General features: G+C 43.2%; 1 protein-coding gene across 1 annotated transcript in view; it reads left to right on the top strand.

Annotated features, from left to right (window-relative positions):
• The window catches only part of Kcnk10 (potassium two pore domain channel subfamily K member 10), a 116,916-nt gene that overhangs the window by 41,154 nt on the left and 55,933 nt on the right, over positions 1-19,829 (top strand). The window contains exon 3 of the mRNA XM_090344668.1: positions 6,947-7,281. Within this exon, the coding sequence (XP_090200794.1) occupies positions 6,947-7,281 (335 nt within the window). The remainder of the gene's footprint in view (positions 1-6,946; positions 7,282-19,829) is intronic.

Raw genomic sequence — 19,829 nt, 5'->3', positions numbered from 1 at the left:
ATGAGATTTGTGGGGAAACTACTTATTTTCTAGCATGATATCACTAGCTTCAAGTGAATTCAGCTCCTCCATACTCTCCTTAGACTGTGCAGGGCAAGAAAAGCCTTTCTGTTTTTGAATTGTGGATTCTAAATTTATTCAATTTGGCCCTAGTCAGAGGGACCCCAGGAGGGCAGCCTGGAGGGAAGTTCACCAAGGTGACTCACCAAGGGTGGTTTATGACTTGCAATAGATTTTCTTAATTGAACAAGTATTTTGTATACATGAATAAATGAAAACCTTCTAGCCCTTCATGAAGGGAACAGAAAAACCTGGAAGTGAGTGGAGCTGGGGGAATGAATCAGCTCCGTCTCCTTTCCAGTGATCTCTAGTGATCATTCATATCGTGTGTGTTTATGCCTACATAGATATCTATGAAGTATAAATATATAATATATATTATATATATATTTAGTGTAGGCATCCTGCTAAGTTCCACTTTGAGACACAGAGAAAAGGCAATCTGATCATACTGGCAGTCAGGGAAGACTTTGTGGAGGTAGTGACAGATGGGATGAGATTTGAGAAACTAGCAAAAAAATGGAGTGGTGGGGAGGGATAAGGGGAGAAAAGAACTCGGGAGCCAGGCACTGTTTTCTGGGACAATGGGCATGAGTGAGTGGCTCAGCAAGGGCAGGCCTTGGTGGCACTGGGTTTGTCTGGAGCAAAGGTTGTTTGTAAGGGTGTGGCAGTGGGTGATAGTGAGTATTGGTCCTGGAAGAGTGTCTTGGAACCAGCCAGGGAGCCTGGACTTTACCGTGGATCCAGTCTGCTGGCTGTGGCCCTTATGCACATGCACAAGGCGCGTGTGATTCCTTCGCCAGTGGGCTCCTGTGTCTGTCCTGTGCAGGGTGGATTTAAAGGGGTCAGGACCTGAGGCTGTCTCAATGATTCAGGTGACAGATGAGCGTTGTACCAAGGGAAGACAAGGAGGCAACCTGTCGTTAGGTTCTTCTTCCTCCCTCTCTTATTCTCCTAACTAAAGGAAGAAGCTTCCTTCAGGAGGCCTGTCGGGAACTGTTGTGGACTGAGTCTTAAAGACTTCCTCACAAGGTGTGAATGCCTTTCTAATAGGGGGGGTTGGGCAAGAATGTAAAATGGGGGTCTGTGTGAGGCTGAGAGGCAGTGGGAGGAGGGAGAACAAAAGGGGAGAGTGAAAGGAGCATGGATATTTTTATTTTGTCGGTCGTAGGGCTTGAACTCTGGGCCTGGAAGCTGTCCCTCGGCTCTTCAATGCCACTTTTGGTTTTCTGATGGTTAATTAGAGAGAATCTCACAGACTTTTTATGCCCAGACTGGCTGTGAACTGTGATCCTCAGATCTCAGCTAGAATTACAGGCATGAGTCACTGGTGCCCAGTCAAATATTTTATATATACATATATTATGATTATGATTAAGTGATTTCATATATATTTACAAAACTGTGACAGTTATTCTTAGCAATTGTCACATTCACTTATTTTAATATTATAATACTAGTCTACAAAATTTATAAATGTTGGAATAAACAAAAAAAATCTCTAGACTTACATAGAACAAAAAGTTCAAGTCCCCAACTGGTAAAAAACCAAAAAAAACCTCAAAACAAACAAACAAAAAAACCATTGAAGGAATATTATCTTCCAAAACTTCCTTCTTGACAGCTCTCGACAGCATTTTTTCCTGCTGTACTCTTCTGCTGGAGTTAGGGAGTAGTCTAGGCTATTACGTTGTCCGGCCCATGCATTATGGATGTATTCTAGGGGAAAGAACTCTACCACCATTAAGAACCGGAAGCAGTCCATCTGAGACTGAAAAGACTTTTCTGCTTACCTGAAAGAAATACAGTTCTCACTTTTTTTTTTAAATTAGAAAGGCCTTTCCATCGGAAATTGCCTTGTTTCTTGTTGCCCTATTCCAATGTGTGTAGAAGACAGGACTTTGCAGTCAGATTCTTCATGTTTGGCTTTTGGCTCTGCCCTGTGGATGCCAGGCCTTCGCTTACTTCTATAACCCGGCTGCTTCTCAATTTCTTGACCTGGGCAGTGGGCACTGTGTGGTGGCCACATATGTGCCTATGCTTGCAGACTGGAGGGAGGAGGCCACCAAGAGCCTCAGCTGCTCTGATGAAATCTGTCCCTGAGCACTTCCCCCCCTGCTGTCAGCTAGAAATGACCTGCCCAGGGACTGCGGTGGCTTTGTTCCTGGGAGACTCAGAACTCCTCCCCTGGCTGGCTTTGCCTCTATGGCAACCTGTCCAACTCTCCTTACACTGTAGTTGGTCCAAGGCACTTACACCCATCTCAGTTCCCTCCGTGTTACATTGGGTGTGTATGTATGCACCTGGACATAGTGTCTGGTAGCCATTCTAGTTCCCCCCACCCCCCTCTCATTTCCTCTCACCCGTGCATTCCTCCCAGTGAAACCCAAGCACCTTTAACCCCTTCAGTGCATCTGCTTCTGCAAGTCCTGGGTGCATGGTGTAATAAATCTTATAGTGGGGATTAAATGCCTCTTTCAGAGAAGGGCTCCGTACATGGTTGGGGTTCCCTTCACCTTTGCTCACCTCACAGCCAACAGCACCACAGGGGTTAATCTGTCCCTAGGCTGAGACCTCTGGGGTCACAACCTACACACCAGGCAACTTTATACTAGAGTAAGAATGCCATGTTTGGTGAGGAGAAAGGACTAATTAAAGTGTCAGCCAACTCCGGCAGGAGTTTTGGAACATCCGAGCTCTCTGCAAGTCTTCCTGAAATCAACCAATATACTCTGGTCACTAAGCCAGAGCAGCTCCTTAGCTTTTATTTTTATTATTATCAAGGTGGTGTACAGAGGAGTGAGAATTACATAAACCAGGAAAAGAGTACATTTCTTTTGGGACAATGTCACCTCTTCCTTCACACTCTCCCAGTTTTTCCTTCTCATCCCCACCCACAAATTGTACAATTCATTTTCCTCATGGTGTCCAGAGGGTAGCACTGCTGCATTTACTCACCTTTTGCCCCTGTTTCTATGCCTCCCCTTACCTCCCAAAGATAGATACGTGAACAAACAAGACAAAAAGGAAAAGAAAAAGGAAAACAGCAAAAAGAAAAAAAAAACCCTCTTATTTCCAGTTCTTGGAGTTCATTTTGATAAATATTATTTGCTATGATCAGATGTACAAAGGCATTGTGCCTTGTGTTCTTCTCCTAAGGATATCCTCCTTTGATCTCCCGCCGTGAATGCCCACAACATGCACAATTTATCATACCTCAGTGTATTATAGATCTAGTTTGTGCATGTGGGAGAAAACATGCACTGTTTGTCTCTCTGGAGCAGCTTATTTTGGTTTTTCTTGAGAGCCCTATGAGAATTCGCCCTCTGGCTCTCTCTCTTTTTCTCTCTCTCTTCTTTGTTTCTCTCTCTCTCTGTCTCTCTCTCTCTGATTCTCTCGCTCTCTCTTTCCTCTCCCTTTTTCCCCCCTTCACACACACATCACATACCACAGATAAGCAAACAGAGAGGCCAAGTGACAATTTCAAGGTCATCAAGTGACTAATGAGCTTAGGATGGAAACTCTGGTTTTTGTTCCAGTGCTCTGCAAGCTGAGAATTTGGTGAACTCTGTGTTCTAACTCAGCTGGAGCTGACCTAAAAAGACTTTTCTCAAGCCCAATTTTGCTCAGCCTCAGGGGTGCTAGAAGATCTGGAGCCATCTTCCATGAAGCTCAGTGAAGGAGCCCTGGCTCTCCTCGACCTCCCTGCTGGGGTGCAACACTGGTGCCTGATGTGGCATTACTTTAATGTGAGTTAACTGGCACTGTAGAGTGTATTCCTTCAGTAAACCCCATCATGGCACAGCCTTTTATGTTTATTCAGCGTCCAATAATTGCTTGTTAATTATTGTGGTTGTTCCTAGGAACATGGGAATATAACAATGCACTATGATATTTTGTAGCATGCAGTATGTCCTATGCTAGAAGCTGCATGAAGTTTATAATTTATAAGCACAGCAAGAGAGACAGGCAGGTTGAATATGCCTGGAAGAGTCCATGAGGACTTTATGGAGGAAGAGACTTTAGGCTGAGGCTGAGGAGGATGGGATTTTGTCAGGGAGGTGAGGGTGTCCCAGAAAACATTCACAAGGGAATTAGTGGTGTGACTACAGCTCTGGCTTAGGCCCAGGACATGTTATTCAGTATTGCTGGAACGTCAGCTAGCTTGCTTGCCATTTGCCATGGCTCGCCTACGTTGTGGGGTGGTTTGGTGGTGTCAACATCCCATCTTTAGCTCATGCCTGTAATCCTAGATACTCAGGAGGCTGCGATCTGTGGATTGTGGTTCAAAGCTAGCCCTGGGCACTACAAAGCTGGAGAGACTCTTATCTTTAATTAATCACCAGAAAACCGGAAGTGGTGCTGTGGTTCCAGGGGTAGGGTGGTAGCCTTGAGCTGAAGAGTTCAGGGCCAATGCCCAGGCCTAGAGTTCAAATTCCATGACCAACAACCACAAAAAAAATCCCTTCCTTCCTTCTTCTCTTCCTTCACTTACTTAGCCATCATTGGTCCGTTTCCCCTGAGTGCTAGGCTCTGTCCAGTATGCTGGAGGTAAGGTGAAGGGTGGTCATGGTGGCTGTCCTCAGGAAGCTTTCAGCCTAGTGATCTGGAGAAATGAGCAGATTTCTTCAGCAGTCTGGTGCAAGGGAAACCTAATCGAGCGCAGGGTGGATTCATTTACTGAGGTGACTATAATAAGTGGTCCCAAACTTAGTGATTTCAAACAATTTCAAATAATTTATAATCATGTGGTTCCAGGAGTCAAATACTCAAAGTTGGTCTCGCTTAGCTGAAATGTGAGTAGGGATGATAAGGCTGGGGAGGGGCAGGCGAGCATTTCCCTGATGTTTTCTGCTTCTAGCCTAGAGGAACCACATCCCTGGGCTTATGACTACGTGACTCCAATCTCTGCTCAGTCTTTGCATTCTAATTATATACCACCCTCTTGTGATTATACCAGACCCACTCACAATATAAGCTCATCTTCTGCAAGTGGAAAACCAAGGGCATCATACTCAGGAGAGGGGTGGCAAGAATAGGGTACCTGGAGGCTGCTGCTAATTCAAAGACTACTCCAAGATTCCAGAGAATCCTGTTCTCATGTAAAGTTCAGAGGAAGTGTAACTCCGGTAAAGACTCGGCTGAGTCATATGCACAGAAAGGCTGGCTTCCTAAGAGAAGAGGTGATTTGAAGGTGTAGGAGGAGAGAATGAGGTTTACATAGTTTGAGCCTCCTAATTGTTCACCCAGACAGCTAGGTGTTGTCAAGTATCAATATTTTGGCACAGTGGGATTTGAACTCAGGACCTCTCCCTTGTTCAAGACAGGTACTTTAACCACTGAACCACACCTTCCTCCTGGACCACCGGTACCCTGAATGAGGACTGACATACTTGGTCATTGTTTCAATTGGCTCCCATAATGGAGTCTGAGCAGGTTAGCTCCCCCTGGAATGGATTTGCTTGCCCGACCCAAGTAATTAGGTTTGTCATTTCCTAATTCCTTATTTATACAACAGCCAGGCTGCAGCAGGGCAGAGACCATAATGAGAATTAGAATAACACAGCAAGAACAAAATCAAAATGCAATCACTTAAAAAGACAGCTCCCTGCACAAGAGCTTTACATTTCCAACACTGTTCCAACTCCCTGCCATTGCAGAAGAGCCAGCCACCAGCTTAACATATTTTTTCTTTTCTTTTCCTTCCTTTCTTTCTTCCTTCCTTCTTTCTTCCTCCCTCCTCCCTTTCTCCCTCCCTCCCCCTCTCTTTTCCTTTCTCTCCTTCCTTCCTTCCTTCCTTCCTTCCTTCCTTCCTTCCTTCCTTCCTTCCTTCCTTCCTTCCTTCCTTCCTTCCTTCCTTCCTTCCTTCCTTCCTTCTTCTTGCCAGTCCTGGGCTTGAGCTCAGGGCTTGAACATTGTCCTTGGGCTTTCCTCAAATGCTCTACCACTTGAGCCACAGCACCATTTCCTGCTTTTGCTATGGATGTGGTATTGAGGAATTGAACTCAGGTCTTGGCGCAGCATGCTAGGCAAGCACTCTACTACTAAGCCAAACTCCCAGCCTAAGGTAGTAAAATTGCCTTTACAGAGCACCAAAGACCTTAGAGAATTCTAGGTGTTACAAAAACCAGGAGAAATGTCCTGTCCAGTGATTTCCTTCTTATTGGAAGCCACTAGAAGGAAAATTCTGTCACTGATAGAGCAGGAATGGTCACATCTAAGACCATGCATTTCCTACTAAGCAATACAGTTGGGAATATCTTTTATTCCTATTATGTTTTGTTCAGGAAACCAGGTTAATGGACTTCAAACTTCTCTCTTCCCTAATTATGTATAGCTACCTGTCTTTTTCTTTGCCTTTGCCATTAATCGTGTTGGAATGCCCAAACCTCCTTTCTCATGTCTGACTTTTGGCTCTTCTTCCTGCTTTTTGTCTATTTGTTTATTGACAAGATAAGCCTTTCAAGTCCCTCTTCTCCTGGACTCAGAAAAGCTGAGCCTCCCTCTCCTATTTATTTTTCTCCAAGTTGAGCACTGCCTGTTTTTCAAACATGGTGATTTGTCATATTTCTCATACATTGCTTAACCAAGGGTGCTAAGGGAGGAGATGAATTATAAATAACAGAGAGATGGCTTTCCAATATGGACCTTAATAGAAAACAGCATTTCAAACTCAATTGGTATACTTTTCTTTAAAATTAGGGCTGCTGGCACTTGTTTATAAGAACTACAAACAGGCACCTAGCAACTGATGAAGTTTCCTAACTGCAGGCTCGGTGAACATTTCTTTTTCCTTTTTTCCCATTTGAAAGCTGGTGCTTTGTTTTGTATTTTGTATGTATCAGTCAACCCTCTTTTCCCCTCTCCCCGCCTCTTGCTTCCTCAGTGGCCGTCCCTGCAGCTGCCCCTCCAGTGTGCCAGCCCAAGAGTGCCAGTAACGGGCTCCCCCCGGCCCCTCGCCTCTCCATTTCTTCCCGAGCCACGGTGGTAGCCAGGATGGAAGGTGCCTCCCAGGGGGGCCTGCAGACCGTCATGAAGTGGAAAACCGTGGTTGCCATCTTCGTGGTCGTCGTGGTCTACCTCGTCACCGGTGGTCTCGTCTTCCGGGCACTGGAACAGCCCTTTGAGAGCAGTCAGAAGAACACCATTGCCTTGGAGAAGGCGGAATTCCTGCGGGATCACATCTGCGTGAGTCCCCAGGAGCTGGAGACTTTGATCCAGGTGAGCAGGGGCCTTGAGGCGGGAGCGCGTGGGGCATGGGGTTCTGTTTCTAGTGGTTAGGGACGTCTCCTCTGGGGGCTGGCCTGAGATGTGTGGGCTGTGTGACAGTGCGGGGGACAGGGTCGGGGGTCCACCCACTCCAGTGGCCTTCACTAAGCGTTGGAGATGGCTAGTGCCTGCATCACCTGCATTTGGGTCCGGGAAGACAGAGGCAGCAGCAGACGGAAGGAGATGCAGATTTGCAAGTTCAAATCCACCTCTGTCTGTGGGCTGATTAGCACCCTGGTTCTGAGCCTTCTCGGGAAGTTGTTTGAGAAACCAAAGACTAGAAGAGGTTTAAACAAGCTGGGGGGGGGGAGGGGATTCCTGCCCCCAAGTCTATGAGGATGAAGGAGAGAAAAGGCCCCAAATAGGAGGATGAACAAGCTGTTGGTGGCTTAGGAGAGCTGTTTCCCCCCCCCACCTCCAGTTTATTTTTATTATCTTTAAGCAGTTGTACACCGGAGTTGCCATTTCACAAAGCAGTTTTTGAATATGATGTCACCCCTTTCAACATTCTAACCTGTTCCCTCTGCTTTCCACTCCCTCCCAGTCTTCTTGATTTTGTACCATATAACTGGATTCTTGTCTGCATTCGCCCTCTCTGACCCCACCCTACCCCCTTTGAATACTCCTTCTCTGGTATTGTATTTTATTGAGCTTTGACTTTGCTTTTCTGATAAGTTACATTTGTATATACTTACATACCACCCAATGTACTTATAAGATAGCTTCTATATGTAAGGGAAAATATGCATCCTTATTTCTCTGGACCTGACTTACTTTACATAACACATTTTTTCTTGGTCTTTCCATTTCTTTACAACTGGTACAATCTCATTCTTTCTAATGGATGAGTAAAATTCCATTCTGTACATATACCACATTTTCTTGATCCATTTGTCCATTGAGGGACATCTGGGCTGGTTTTATTGTGTCCTGGTTTATAATCTTTCGGGTAAATGCCTGAGAATGGAATTTCTGGGTCATGGGGGTAGTTTTACGTTCAAATATCTGAGGAGCCTCCATCCTACTTTCCAGTGTGGTTGAACAAGTTTACATTCTCAGCATATTAGGGTTCCCTTTTGGCCACATTCTTAGCAGCATCTGCTTTTGTTTGTTTTCTTGATACTGGCCATTCTAACTGGGGATGATGTTGTTTTGATTTGCATTTCCTTTATGGCCATAGGTGTTGAGCATCTATTTATGTATTTATTTGTGGAAGATGTTTTTTTGGTGGGTTTATGGAGTTGTAATCATAAGGATCAGAGAGATTGTACATCAAGCTTTTTTTTTTTTCTTGTCCTGGGACTTGAACTCAGGGCCTGGGCTCTGTCCTTTAGCTTTTGTGCATAAGGTTGGTGCTGTACCTCCTGAATCCCGGCTCCACTTCTAGCTTTTGGATGGCTAATTGGAGATAAGCGTCTCATGGACTTTCCTGTCTGGGCTGGCTTCAAACCTTGACCCTCAGATCCCAGCCTCTTGCGTAGCTAAGACTATAGGATTGAGCCATTGGTGCCCAACATAAACTTGTTGTTTTTGAACATTTTTCTGTGTCAGGCTTAGGGCTAAGGCTTAGGTGTCCACGGAACCTTGGATGAAAGTTGGACTAAGTGAGGCAGGGTAGGCTTAGTGGGAGAGGACTGTGGAAGTGAAAGGCTGTGGGTCATGGAAGGATAAACAGGATTATTGAGAAGTCTGGGAAACCTGAAAAAAAAAAAAAGAGCCGAATTCCATGGAAAAGGAAATGGGCTTAAAGGGCTCTTGAAGGGCTCTTCTTTGGAGGATAAGGACACCAGCTCCACTGGGGTTGCAGTTAGACATTTTTTCTAGACACTGCCCTGTCCCATAAAGAGCTGGGGAGGAATGAATGGCGTGATATTTATGGAGACATGGGATACTCATATTTTTCTGGATGTTATAAAGTTTAGAAGGAAGGGAATGAAAAAGACAGCTTCTGGCTTTGGGATTGTATTAAATGTTAATGATTGCCACAGTCAAGAACTGTGTAGGAATGAGATATCTGGGTCGGCTTATTATTTCTTCCTTTTAAACATCTCTGAATGCTAATGTATGTTACTTATGATCCAGCATCTTCATAGCAAAAAACTTTGTTTAAATTAGTCTTAATAGTATAACTTGTTTCTTAAATAGAAGTACAAATCTCATCACCTTGGGGATTAATTTTGATTTTATAACTATTCCTGCATTTTTTAAATTAAAAAAACATCTTTCCCACATTAAAATCCAAGGGTAAGAATGTTGAAAGAACAAGATCTAGTGTATTCATAAGCTGCTTTGTTAAATGGCAATATCTTTGTTACAGTTACTTAAAGGTAAATAAAAATATTTAAAAAATTATCCAAAGGCAGTGTTTTATATCCATTTTTCAAAAAAGGCAACTATTTGGATGGGTGGCCTAATTTTATTTTGTTTTAGAAATGATACATAATTTGTGTTGATGGGCATATAGAACCAGTTAATGCCAAATCTGAGGGCTTGCATATAATAGAGAGGGGAAGAAACAATGGTGGAGTCAGTTTAAGTAAGAATATTAGGTTTGCATACATTGTTATAAGATATGTTGGGGACTTTTCTTTTTAGTGGCATATAGTAACATTAGACAGTACTATAGAAAATGGTCTGAATTGAGCCTAGTATCACAATTATGGAAGAGGGATCATATTGTAGTATTCTTTGCATTTTGTGTATGGTCTATACATTACTTTGCATCTAATTACTGTCCAACAGATAAATGCTTTGGAGTGAGATACCAAAGTACATCTCAGATACTGGTAATGTCCAAGATATGTGAACTTACTGATGCATTTACTGATTAATTCAAGGCTAATTATTGCCTATTCTTTGATCCTTTATTATATAGAAGAGCTCAGAAGCAAGAATATAGGATAGGGTGGTGGAGTGTTGGAGGTTCAAATTCTGGTGCCTCCCTGCTGTCTTATGGTGCTGAAAGATTATTGACAACAATGGACTTAATTGGGCTGTACTGGTGCAGGATAAAGTCCAGATAATTGCTATTCTAATTTACTCAAAGAGTTATTTCCCTCCTTCCTTCCTTTTTTTTTTTTATTGGTCATGGGGCTTGAACTCTGGGCCTGAGCGTTGTCCTTGAGCTGAAGAGCTACTGCTCTACCACTTGAGCCACAGCACCATTTCCGGTTTTCTGGTGGTTAATTGGAGGTAAGAGTCTCACAGACTTTCATGCCCAGGCTGGCTTTGAATCTTGATCCTCAGATCTCAGCCTCTTGAGTAGCTAGGATTACAGGTGTGAGTCACCAGTGTCCAGGTCTTCCTTTCTTTTTTTTTTTTTCTGTGCTAGTACTGTGACTTGAATTCAGGGCCTGGATTCTATCCCTTAGCTTTTTCACTCAGGGCAGGCACTCTACCACTGGCACTACAGTTCTACTTCAGGATTTTTGCTGGCTAATTAGATATATAAGACTTTTGTGGACTTTCCTACCCTTGCTGGCTCAAAAAATGACCCTCAGATCTCAGTCTACTGAGCAGCTAGGATTCCAGACATGAGCCACTTGGGCCTAGTGTAGCTAAATCTTCATGGAAGTAGGGGTAGGGGTGATTAGGGTGAAGGTTTGGAAGGCTCTGGAGAGACTTGTGGTGTGGAATGTTTATCCTTTTCCAACAGATTCTTAGGTACTTATCCTAGTACTTGGACTTTGAAATGTGATTGCTGAATTTGCCATCATTTATTAAGCACTGATTGCATACGTGTTACTGAGCCTCATTTGGCTGTTCATGTTTCTCCAGGAAGTTGCCCTATTTATTGATCCATTTTACAGTCTTACCCCTCATGAGTGACAAAATCAGAATCAAATCTGACTCACTCCAAGTCCAGAGTCTATACTTGTTCACTTAAATTCTCTTCCAAGCTGGACACAATGAGATGTATACTGAATCCTCAGGGGAAAGCCACTTAAGTGGCCTGACGGGAGAGTTCCATGGCATAAGTCAATGCTTGTCTACTGATATGGAGCCTTTGTCACTTCTTTCTCTCTGCTTGATTGGGAGCCTGCTCCACACACAAGGCCCTGGTGTGGGAATGTTGGTTTCTCATGTACTGACCTGGTCTATCAGCTATGTTCCTTGGGTCTGACTCCAGTAAGCTCTGACCAGGGAGAATTTAAGATATGGGCAACTGCATGACAGATGGAGTTCCAGGTTGCAGTCTTGGGCATGGGCCTTTGATGTTATAGTGATCCTAGCTGCTATTTTGGGGATAAGGACAGAGCTAGAGATCATGAACTGCCAAGCCATTCTCTTTAGGAACAGACATGGGGGTAATTTTCATGGTCCTTGACCACTTTCCAAGACTGTAGCCTTGCCAAGCCCTACATCCCTCACTAATGCCTCCATTTATTCCTTCAGTGTATTTATGGATTGCCTACTATATGTCAGACAGTGCCAGGTGCTGGAGCAGAAAGGTGAACACATCAAAGACAGTTTTGGTCTTTTCTTCTTGGAGTTTGCAGCTAGCATGACCTAATATTCTAGCTTTTGTGAGTCAGGAGTAATTGTTAATATTATCCATTCATGTCTCAAAACATGTCCTGCCTTCAAAAGTAAGTTATCTCTGTGGAAAGTGAGAGAGGCAAAACTCATGCATAAAATTACATAAATGCATACAAATAAATCTAGGATGAGAGAGAAGCAGGGGCCATAGGATAACTGAGCAGAAGAGCTGATGGCGCAGCAAAGGGATTTGAGTATTTGGAGTGTAGCTGTAGATTCTGCCTGCCTGAGGACTGGCAAGATGGGCACATTTGATAAGAGGTCATTTTGTGAAGGTACTGGGTAAGCAATTAGGCTGAGACAGGTAGGGACCAGGTCAGGCAAAGTCTGATGGTGAACTTACCTTAAGAACCTCAGTGGTTTTTAAATACCAGGATGCTGTAATCAGGACAATGAATTCATTGCTTTTTGATTCTTTATGGAAACCCAAAGGGTAGCAGTGGTAATGATAAGTTGGGTTTTAACCTATTCATTCATTCTTTTCATTCAGCATCTAAACACTTATAGAGTACCAACTGTGACACTCAGATGGGTGTTTCGCTCTGGAATGCTGAACTGATTTCATCCTTGGTGGGGTTAAAACTTCACTTTGGTGGTGCCCGCCCTCCACGGGCCCTTCACATTGAGTGGAAGCTTTTTTGGCCCCATGGCACCAAGCATCCACATTTGTCATCACACTCCTGGGCTCTATAAAGATTGCTCCATGGTTTGAGCTCTCTGAGGCTGAGTTTGTGTGTTTTGTTGATGTACCCATACATGCCTGACTCATGCCTTTTAATTTCATTTGGAGCTCATGAGCTCTTCCTTCAGGACTTTCCAAGGAAACAAGCAGAACATTTTCTTTTGTTTCTATGGAACACAACTTTCCTTTTGGTCATTAGTGCTGTTGTTGAATCATCTCTCTGTCTTGCTTATGCATGGACAGATTCCCTTAGTGTGTGTGTGTGTGTGTGTGTATATATATGCCAGAGCCAGTCGGGATGAGGACTTAGAAAAGAAATAGACAATGGGGCTGGGAGTTTGGCCTACTGGTTAAAGTGCTTGCCTAGCATGCATGAAGACCCGGGTTCGATTCCTCAGTACCACATACATAGAAAAAAGCCGGAAGTGGTGCTGAGGCTCAAGAGCTACAGCTCTAGCTTTGAGAAAGTCCAAGGACAGTGCTCAGGCTCTGAGCTCAAGCCCAGGACTGGCAAAAAAAAAAAAAAAAAAAAAGAAATAGACGAGAAACAGATGGGGTCGGGAGGACTACAGCCCAAGTCAGCAGCCCTAGGAGGCTATGAGCTTAAGACTGTAGCGCTGTTTATTTCAAGTTCCAATCTTATATACTCTCTTAACACCAAGAAACTGTCAGGGTTACATTAGCACCAAATGTTAATCAAGTCTCAGATCAATTAAGCAGAAGGTTATAAAGCAATAATATATTTGTACCAAATGGTAATCAAGTCTCAGCAGAAAGATAAAGCAATAAATCAATAAAGCTAGGAAGTTCACAATCCTGACGGTATAGTTCAAAGTTCATAGGCATGGTGTCATACATGACAGCTCATTTCTTTGTGTGGTTATCATACTCAGTGATGCAGATTCATGGGTCAGTCTGACTCCCCACTCTGGCTCCCAACAATTTTCCCCCCAAAGCTTTAGATATTTGGAATGAAAGGACTTCAAGGAAAGCGGACAATCAGAAAGTATTTTGAGATATATTCATGTACCAGGCTGTGAACATGGTCACTGGGACTTCAGAGCCAGACCAGCCCTTCACTTTCCCTGAGTTTAGACAGCAGCCCAACCCGCAGATGACCTCTGCTGAGTTCAGATTTGGGTCCTTTGTGCCCAAGGACACAGTTCTGAAGTGACTTCTTGTGGCTGTTGACATGGAGTCAGAAACTCTGTCCTTTAGTTAGTGAATTGGTCACGCAGAAGATTGCTCACTGCATGCAAGATTGGGCCTGCAGCCTCCAGCTTGCTTCCACAGGCCCTGACTTCATTATTATTACTGCTTTTATCCCTGGGGTTGTTGATTCTGTGACTGTGTTGTGCAGAAGTGCTAAAGCTTTTATGCTACACATTTAAAAGAGGTAATAGGAATTGGCATGCCACTGGAAAATGAATTTGCAAATGAGAATTCAATGTTCTGAAAAAGCAAAACCCCAAATATAAAAAGAAAGCCACGACCCAGAAATGAATGACTACCTTTCCACACAAATGTGCATACACTGATCTTGTTTACAGTGTTGCTGTACACACCAACAACATTTTGATGTATGACTTATATAATTATTCTCATTGCTTATAATCAAAGGTAGATATTTAGGTAACTACATATATACTGAATATCTTGGATAAAGTGGGTACTGTATCAGGTTCTAATAGTGATAATTATCCAAATAATAATTAATAATAATAAATATAAATAAAATATAAAAACAAGTGTAGACACACCTCTTCCAGAGGCTTGCAGCGAGTGTTTGCTAGCCGACATTAACCAATTGCTTACATCTCTATGTGTTAGATGTAGAGGAACTCATTTAATCTCTACAATGATTCTTTGAGATGGGTAAGCAATAAAGGAACAGAAAGAAAGAATGTGCCTGAGCTTAAGTAAGAGATAAAATAGAGACATACAGAAGGCAGTTTGGCTTTAGAATTAAAGCTTCATTTGACTGCTGCTCTTGAGATGAGCAAACAGGCTTGGCTTGGGTAGTGAATCCAGTGAGGGTGGTTCTAGAAGCACTGGGGACCCTATTATGTAGTGGGAGCCTTCAGCTCAACCCTCAAGACCCCTGAGAAAAGGGGTCACTCACCTGAAAGTACAACCCAGAGAGCGATGATTGCCTACTTGCTCTCTAGGGGTTTGTGGCTTTGTGACTTTAACATTAGGTGGTCAGGTTGGGTCAATGTATTCTGTTTGAAATCAATGTACATAATTCATCATGCAGGCCTGCAGTTGTGCATAGCTTAACAGTGTGGATTGAGAACATTTATTTTCCCTTCTCCATGGAAATGGGAAACAGAGGTAGAAAGTGTAGATTTAGGTTAGCTCTACTAAATAGGGAGGATTTAGCCTTTTGTTCTTTAAAAAATGGGGATCAGAAATACATGTTCTGATGTGTTATTCTCCTGGCAAGTGACTTAACAGATAAGCTTTAATAAAATATGTAGAAGCTGGACAGAGTTTGTTTGCAAAAGATAGGAGAAGGCTAACGTTAAAGTAGAGGACTTTAACCAGTCTCAGCTCACAATCGCTTTCTAACCTCTGAGATTCTGTGTGGGTTCTTGAGACATTTTGTTTCATTTATAAAATGAGAAAAGTGACAGGACCCTTTATTACAGGGGTTTAGTGAAGAGGATCTAATAACATAAAAATGCTGGCTGCTATGATGGTTTTAAAGGCCATTCTAGATCTTTCTTCAGTTTCTAAATTGTTTTTACTTTTCAGTCTGCTCCCTTATCAAACTGCTCATTAGGTACCTGCCGTTCCTAGGTACTGACTCATTCTCTAAGAAGACTCAGACATATTTATTAATATTTTACTAAAGAACAGTAGGGAGTCTGAAGAAAACAGCTATAACAAAAGATATGATGGGGAGAGGGCTGGAAAGGTGGCTTCGTGGTAGAGTGCTTGCCTAGCATGCATGAAGCCTTAGGTTGGATTCCTCAGTACCACATACACAGAAAAGGCCAGAAGTGATGCTGTGGCTCAAGTGGTAGAGTATTAGTCATAAACAAAAAGAAGCTCAGGGACAGTATCTAGGCTCTGAGTTCAAGCCCCAGGACTGGCAAAAGAAATGTGATAGGAGACTCTGTCTCTGTCTCTGTCTCTCTCTTTCTCTGTCTCTCTGTCTCTGTCTCTGTCTCTGTCTCTCTCTCGTTCACACACACACACACATACACACACACACACACACACACACACACACACACACACACACACACAAGATTTTGCTATTTAGGCCAGGCTGTCTGTAAACTTATGACTGTTTCCTTGGACTCTTGAGCACTGAGATGACAGGACTGTGTTTATTTTGCTTGTTTTTTTTAATTGTCAGGATAAGTATAGAGGGGTTACAGTTATATTGCTTGGTTTTAGGCAATTTCTCTGTCTCTGTTTCTCTCTCTCTAATGTCACTAATCATCATGTTTTCTCCAAGGCAGTGGCAATAGAAGGAATAATTATCTTTCATTTAGCCCACACTGCAATGAATCAGAATTCCTCCTAGTTTTATAGCCTAGTAAGTTATTTAATTATATCATTATTTTTCATGTTGAAATTGAATAGACTCATGTTAGATAAGAATAATCTAAAGTGAAGATAGGGGGATATACATCACATATTCTCAGGACCAGGGACACTTTTTTTCCCCCCTTCCTCTTTAACATCAGTTGGCAAATTTGTTATTTTGTCAATGGAGTTTGAACCCATTCAACCTTTCAGTTACTCTGAAAGTTTATTGATTGGGTCATGGCACACACACACATACACACACACACATGTGCACGTGCACACACACACACATACATCCCTTCTCCTCCTTAAGGCTTAATGCTTTCCTTGTGGTTGAAAGTTTCTTCTGTTTTATCTTGTGATATGATATAGTCAAAGAGAGAAGAAATATCATAGTCTACATTTTAAGGCACAATTTGGAAGGTAAGTGATGTGCTTGGGTCGCCCTAACAATATTTACACAGATTAGTCCTTACACACACCCAGGGTACTAAATGCAGGGAGTGCTGGAACACCGCCTTCCTCTTTCCTGCCTCAAGATTAACTTAGGCTCACAGGGAAAGCTGGCCTGTCTAGAACATGGGCTATGTTAGGGAAGCTGGCTCATCCAAGATTTCTTTTTATTCTTCACAGATTCTTTGATTCTCTCTCCCTTCTGTGGGCAGGATTTATAATCAGGTTGTCAAAGTTCTGCTCTGAAAGTCTGCTATGGGGAAGGTCTCCCTAGGGGACCCGAGGGAGGGCTAGTATCCCCACATAACTACATTCTCAGGGCAGCAGGAACAGACACACTCCGGTGTTATGAACCCTGGAGCTGGTGGTACATCCTTCCTTGGTATCTCTTGTGGGGCTGGCCACGATGGTGGAGCAGTGAGGATGGCCACTTGATTATGGCAGATCCACTCTGGTCAGCTCAGGCCGGTTTCCTTCCTGCATCCTAAGCCTTGTACAGATAGTTGAGATGCCCTGGTTTGTGTTTGAGCTGTGGTGGTAAGCGAGCTGGGTTAAGAAAGAAGAAGGAAGAACTCAGGGTAGAGAGAATCTACTTCTCCAGGGTTTAGCATGGCGATTTTCCTGATGACTGTGTGTGTGTGTGTGTGTGTGTGTGTGTGTGTGTGTGTGTGTGTGTGTGTACGTATGCAGGGACTTGACTCATGGCCTGGACACTTTCTGAGTAGCTAGTATTACTGGCATGAGCCACCGTGCCTGGCTTGTCCCTTAGCTTTTTTGCTCAAAGCTGGTACTCAACCAGCCACCTGATTCATAGCTCTACTTCCAGCTTTTTGGTGATTAACTGGAGGTAAGAGTTTCATGGACTTTCCTGTTCAGACTGGTTTTGAACAGCAATCTTCTATCTCTGTTTCCTAAGTAGCTAGAATTATAGGAATGAGCCACTAGTGCTTGACTCCTTGTTGACAATTTTAGTTGTTTCACTTGCTAGCTCTACTCTGTGCCACACATGTGCTGTGGCCCAGAAACTTTTGTATTCAGTGTCATAACTCCCTCAGATGAGGAAATTGAAGCTTGGGAAAGCTGAGTAATTGTACAGACCAACCATTTCCTGCTTTGTATAAGAACTTTCTGAGTTTCAAGGGCCATAGGGAGAGAAGGAGGGTACTTCTACCTTCTTCCTGACTATGGAAGAAGACTTCTATGAACAGACCGTGGCTGGGTGTGGCTGAGAGCTTCTTTCTCTCCCACTGTTTGCAACGTTTGAGTTCAGCCTCGTTCTTGGGTGCAAATTCCTCTGCCTTCATCCTGGCATAGTCAGTTCTTCATCTGTAAAATATTTATATGTGTAGCACTTCTGAAGCAGGAGAGAGGGAAAGCAATGTGGCAAGCAAATTAATATCCTCCTTATGTTTTATACCTAGGCATCTTCTGCCACCCATGAGTGAGGAGGTGCTGCTGGTTTGGAGGTGGGGGGGTCATGCAGGGAACTTTGGGGTTGTAATGAACGTGGTCTACCACATCTTTCTCACAGGGCTTCTGTGGCATTCCTTCTGCCCATTAGTAGTAGAAAGTATGCTTATTTTTTATTATATGTAGGAAGATGCCTTCCACACTCATTTCCTTACTTCACCTCAACCCCTGAGTTAATTTCTCATTCATAAATCTCTTCATTGACAGTGCCTTCTCAAGATAAAGAACATTTGTAATGCAGAGACACTACTCTGTGTGTGTGTGTGTGTGTAACACTATTTTCTATTTTTATTTTTTGCATTTTAAATTGTTATTGTAAAGATGATGTACAGAAGATGACAATTACATAGGACAGATAAAGCGTACATTTTCTTTTTTTTTAATTTTTTATTATCGGGACAATGTATAGTGGGGTTACATTCACATTCGTCAGGTATTAGGTGCATTACTTCTCACACATTGATGCCCCTTCTCATATTTTTGTCCCATTTCCCTCCCCTCACCTCTCCCAATCATCTCATTTCCCCCCTTCCCTTCCCTATTTCAAATAAACAAATAAACATATATACAATATACTAGGTAACAAACTCAGATACATTAACAATATGTGATTAACCCAAGGGCAACTGAAGAGAAGAGAAATAACATAGTACATTAAAAATAACCATCACACAAGATAGCGCTCTTGTTGAAAGTACACTTTCTTTTTGGGCAATGTTATCCCTTCCCTTGCTGTCTTCCCAGTTCTTCCCTCCCATCCCCACTCACAGGTTGTATAATTCATTTTCTGCATAGCGTCTAGTGTGTACCACTGCTGCGCGTGTTCACCTTTGCCTCTCTGTTTCTGCGCCCTCTTTTACCCTCTCCAACACAGATAAATGAATCAACAAGACAAAGGGAAAACAAAAACAGTAACAAAGAAACATTTTTTACTTCCATTTCTTGGAGGTTTTTTTTGATAAATATTATTTTATATGGTCAGATGCACATAGGCATTGAAGACATGTTCTCTTCGTGTAGCCCAGATTGACCTCAAACTCGTGATCCTCCTGCCTCTCACGTGCTGATATTACAGGTGGGCATTATCATGCCTAACGCATGCCTTTTCTTTCTGTTATTAGTGAAATGATTGCAGTCTGGGTTACACTTGAGCTGTAGGCTGAGCGTTGTTGATAAAGGATCCACCATTTATTCTGCAAGTGTCCTGCCACAGTAAATCCCACGGTCACCTTGGCTGTCGGTGTCCTTGCATGTGGCATGAACAGGTTGATTTCTGCAGCTAATCTAAGACAAACTGAATGATGATGGCTTCACTTTTGGTTGTCTTTTTTTGATGCCCCATTAGGGAACAGAGGAAAGGGGATGATCTCATGAGTGCACAGATCATAGGTGAAAAGCCCCAGACAGTTACGAGTCCTCTGTGAGCCATCTGTCTTCTCCAGGCAGCGCCAACATTCAAGACAGTATCTTGCCCTGTCTGGAATGGTGATTTATGCAATACAAGCAATCCTCCTGTAGGAGATTCTGCAGGAGGGAACAACTTCCTCCTCCTCCTCCTCCTCCTCCTCCTCCTCCTCCTCCTCCTCCTCCTCCTCCTCCTCCTTCCCCTCCTCTCTTCCTTCAGCCAGTCTCAAACCTGGCTCACTCTGGCACATTGCCATTTATCTCTGGACACTTTCACAATGGTTTCAACGCATGGTATGGGAAGTGGGAATGAAGGAGAGTGAAAAAGAGGGATGCATAGAGTCCTTTAGATCTTGTCATTTCCTGTTAGGTCCCTCCTCTTTAAAATTTATTACACACACACACTTTT

This window comes from Megascapheus bottae, chromosome 14 (assembly GCF_031878675.1).
Source record: "Megascapheus bottae isolate mThoBot1 chromosome 14, mThoBot2.hap1, whole genome shotgun sequence".
In the NCBI taxonomy this organism is placed as follows: Eukaryota; Metazoa; Chordata; class Mammalia; order Rodentia; family Geomyidae; genus Megascapheus; species Megascapheus bottae.
Note: the sequence above shows the minus strand (reverse complement) of the source record. Positions and strands in the feature narration are given on the sequence as shown.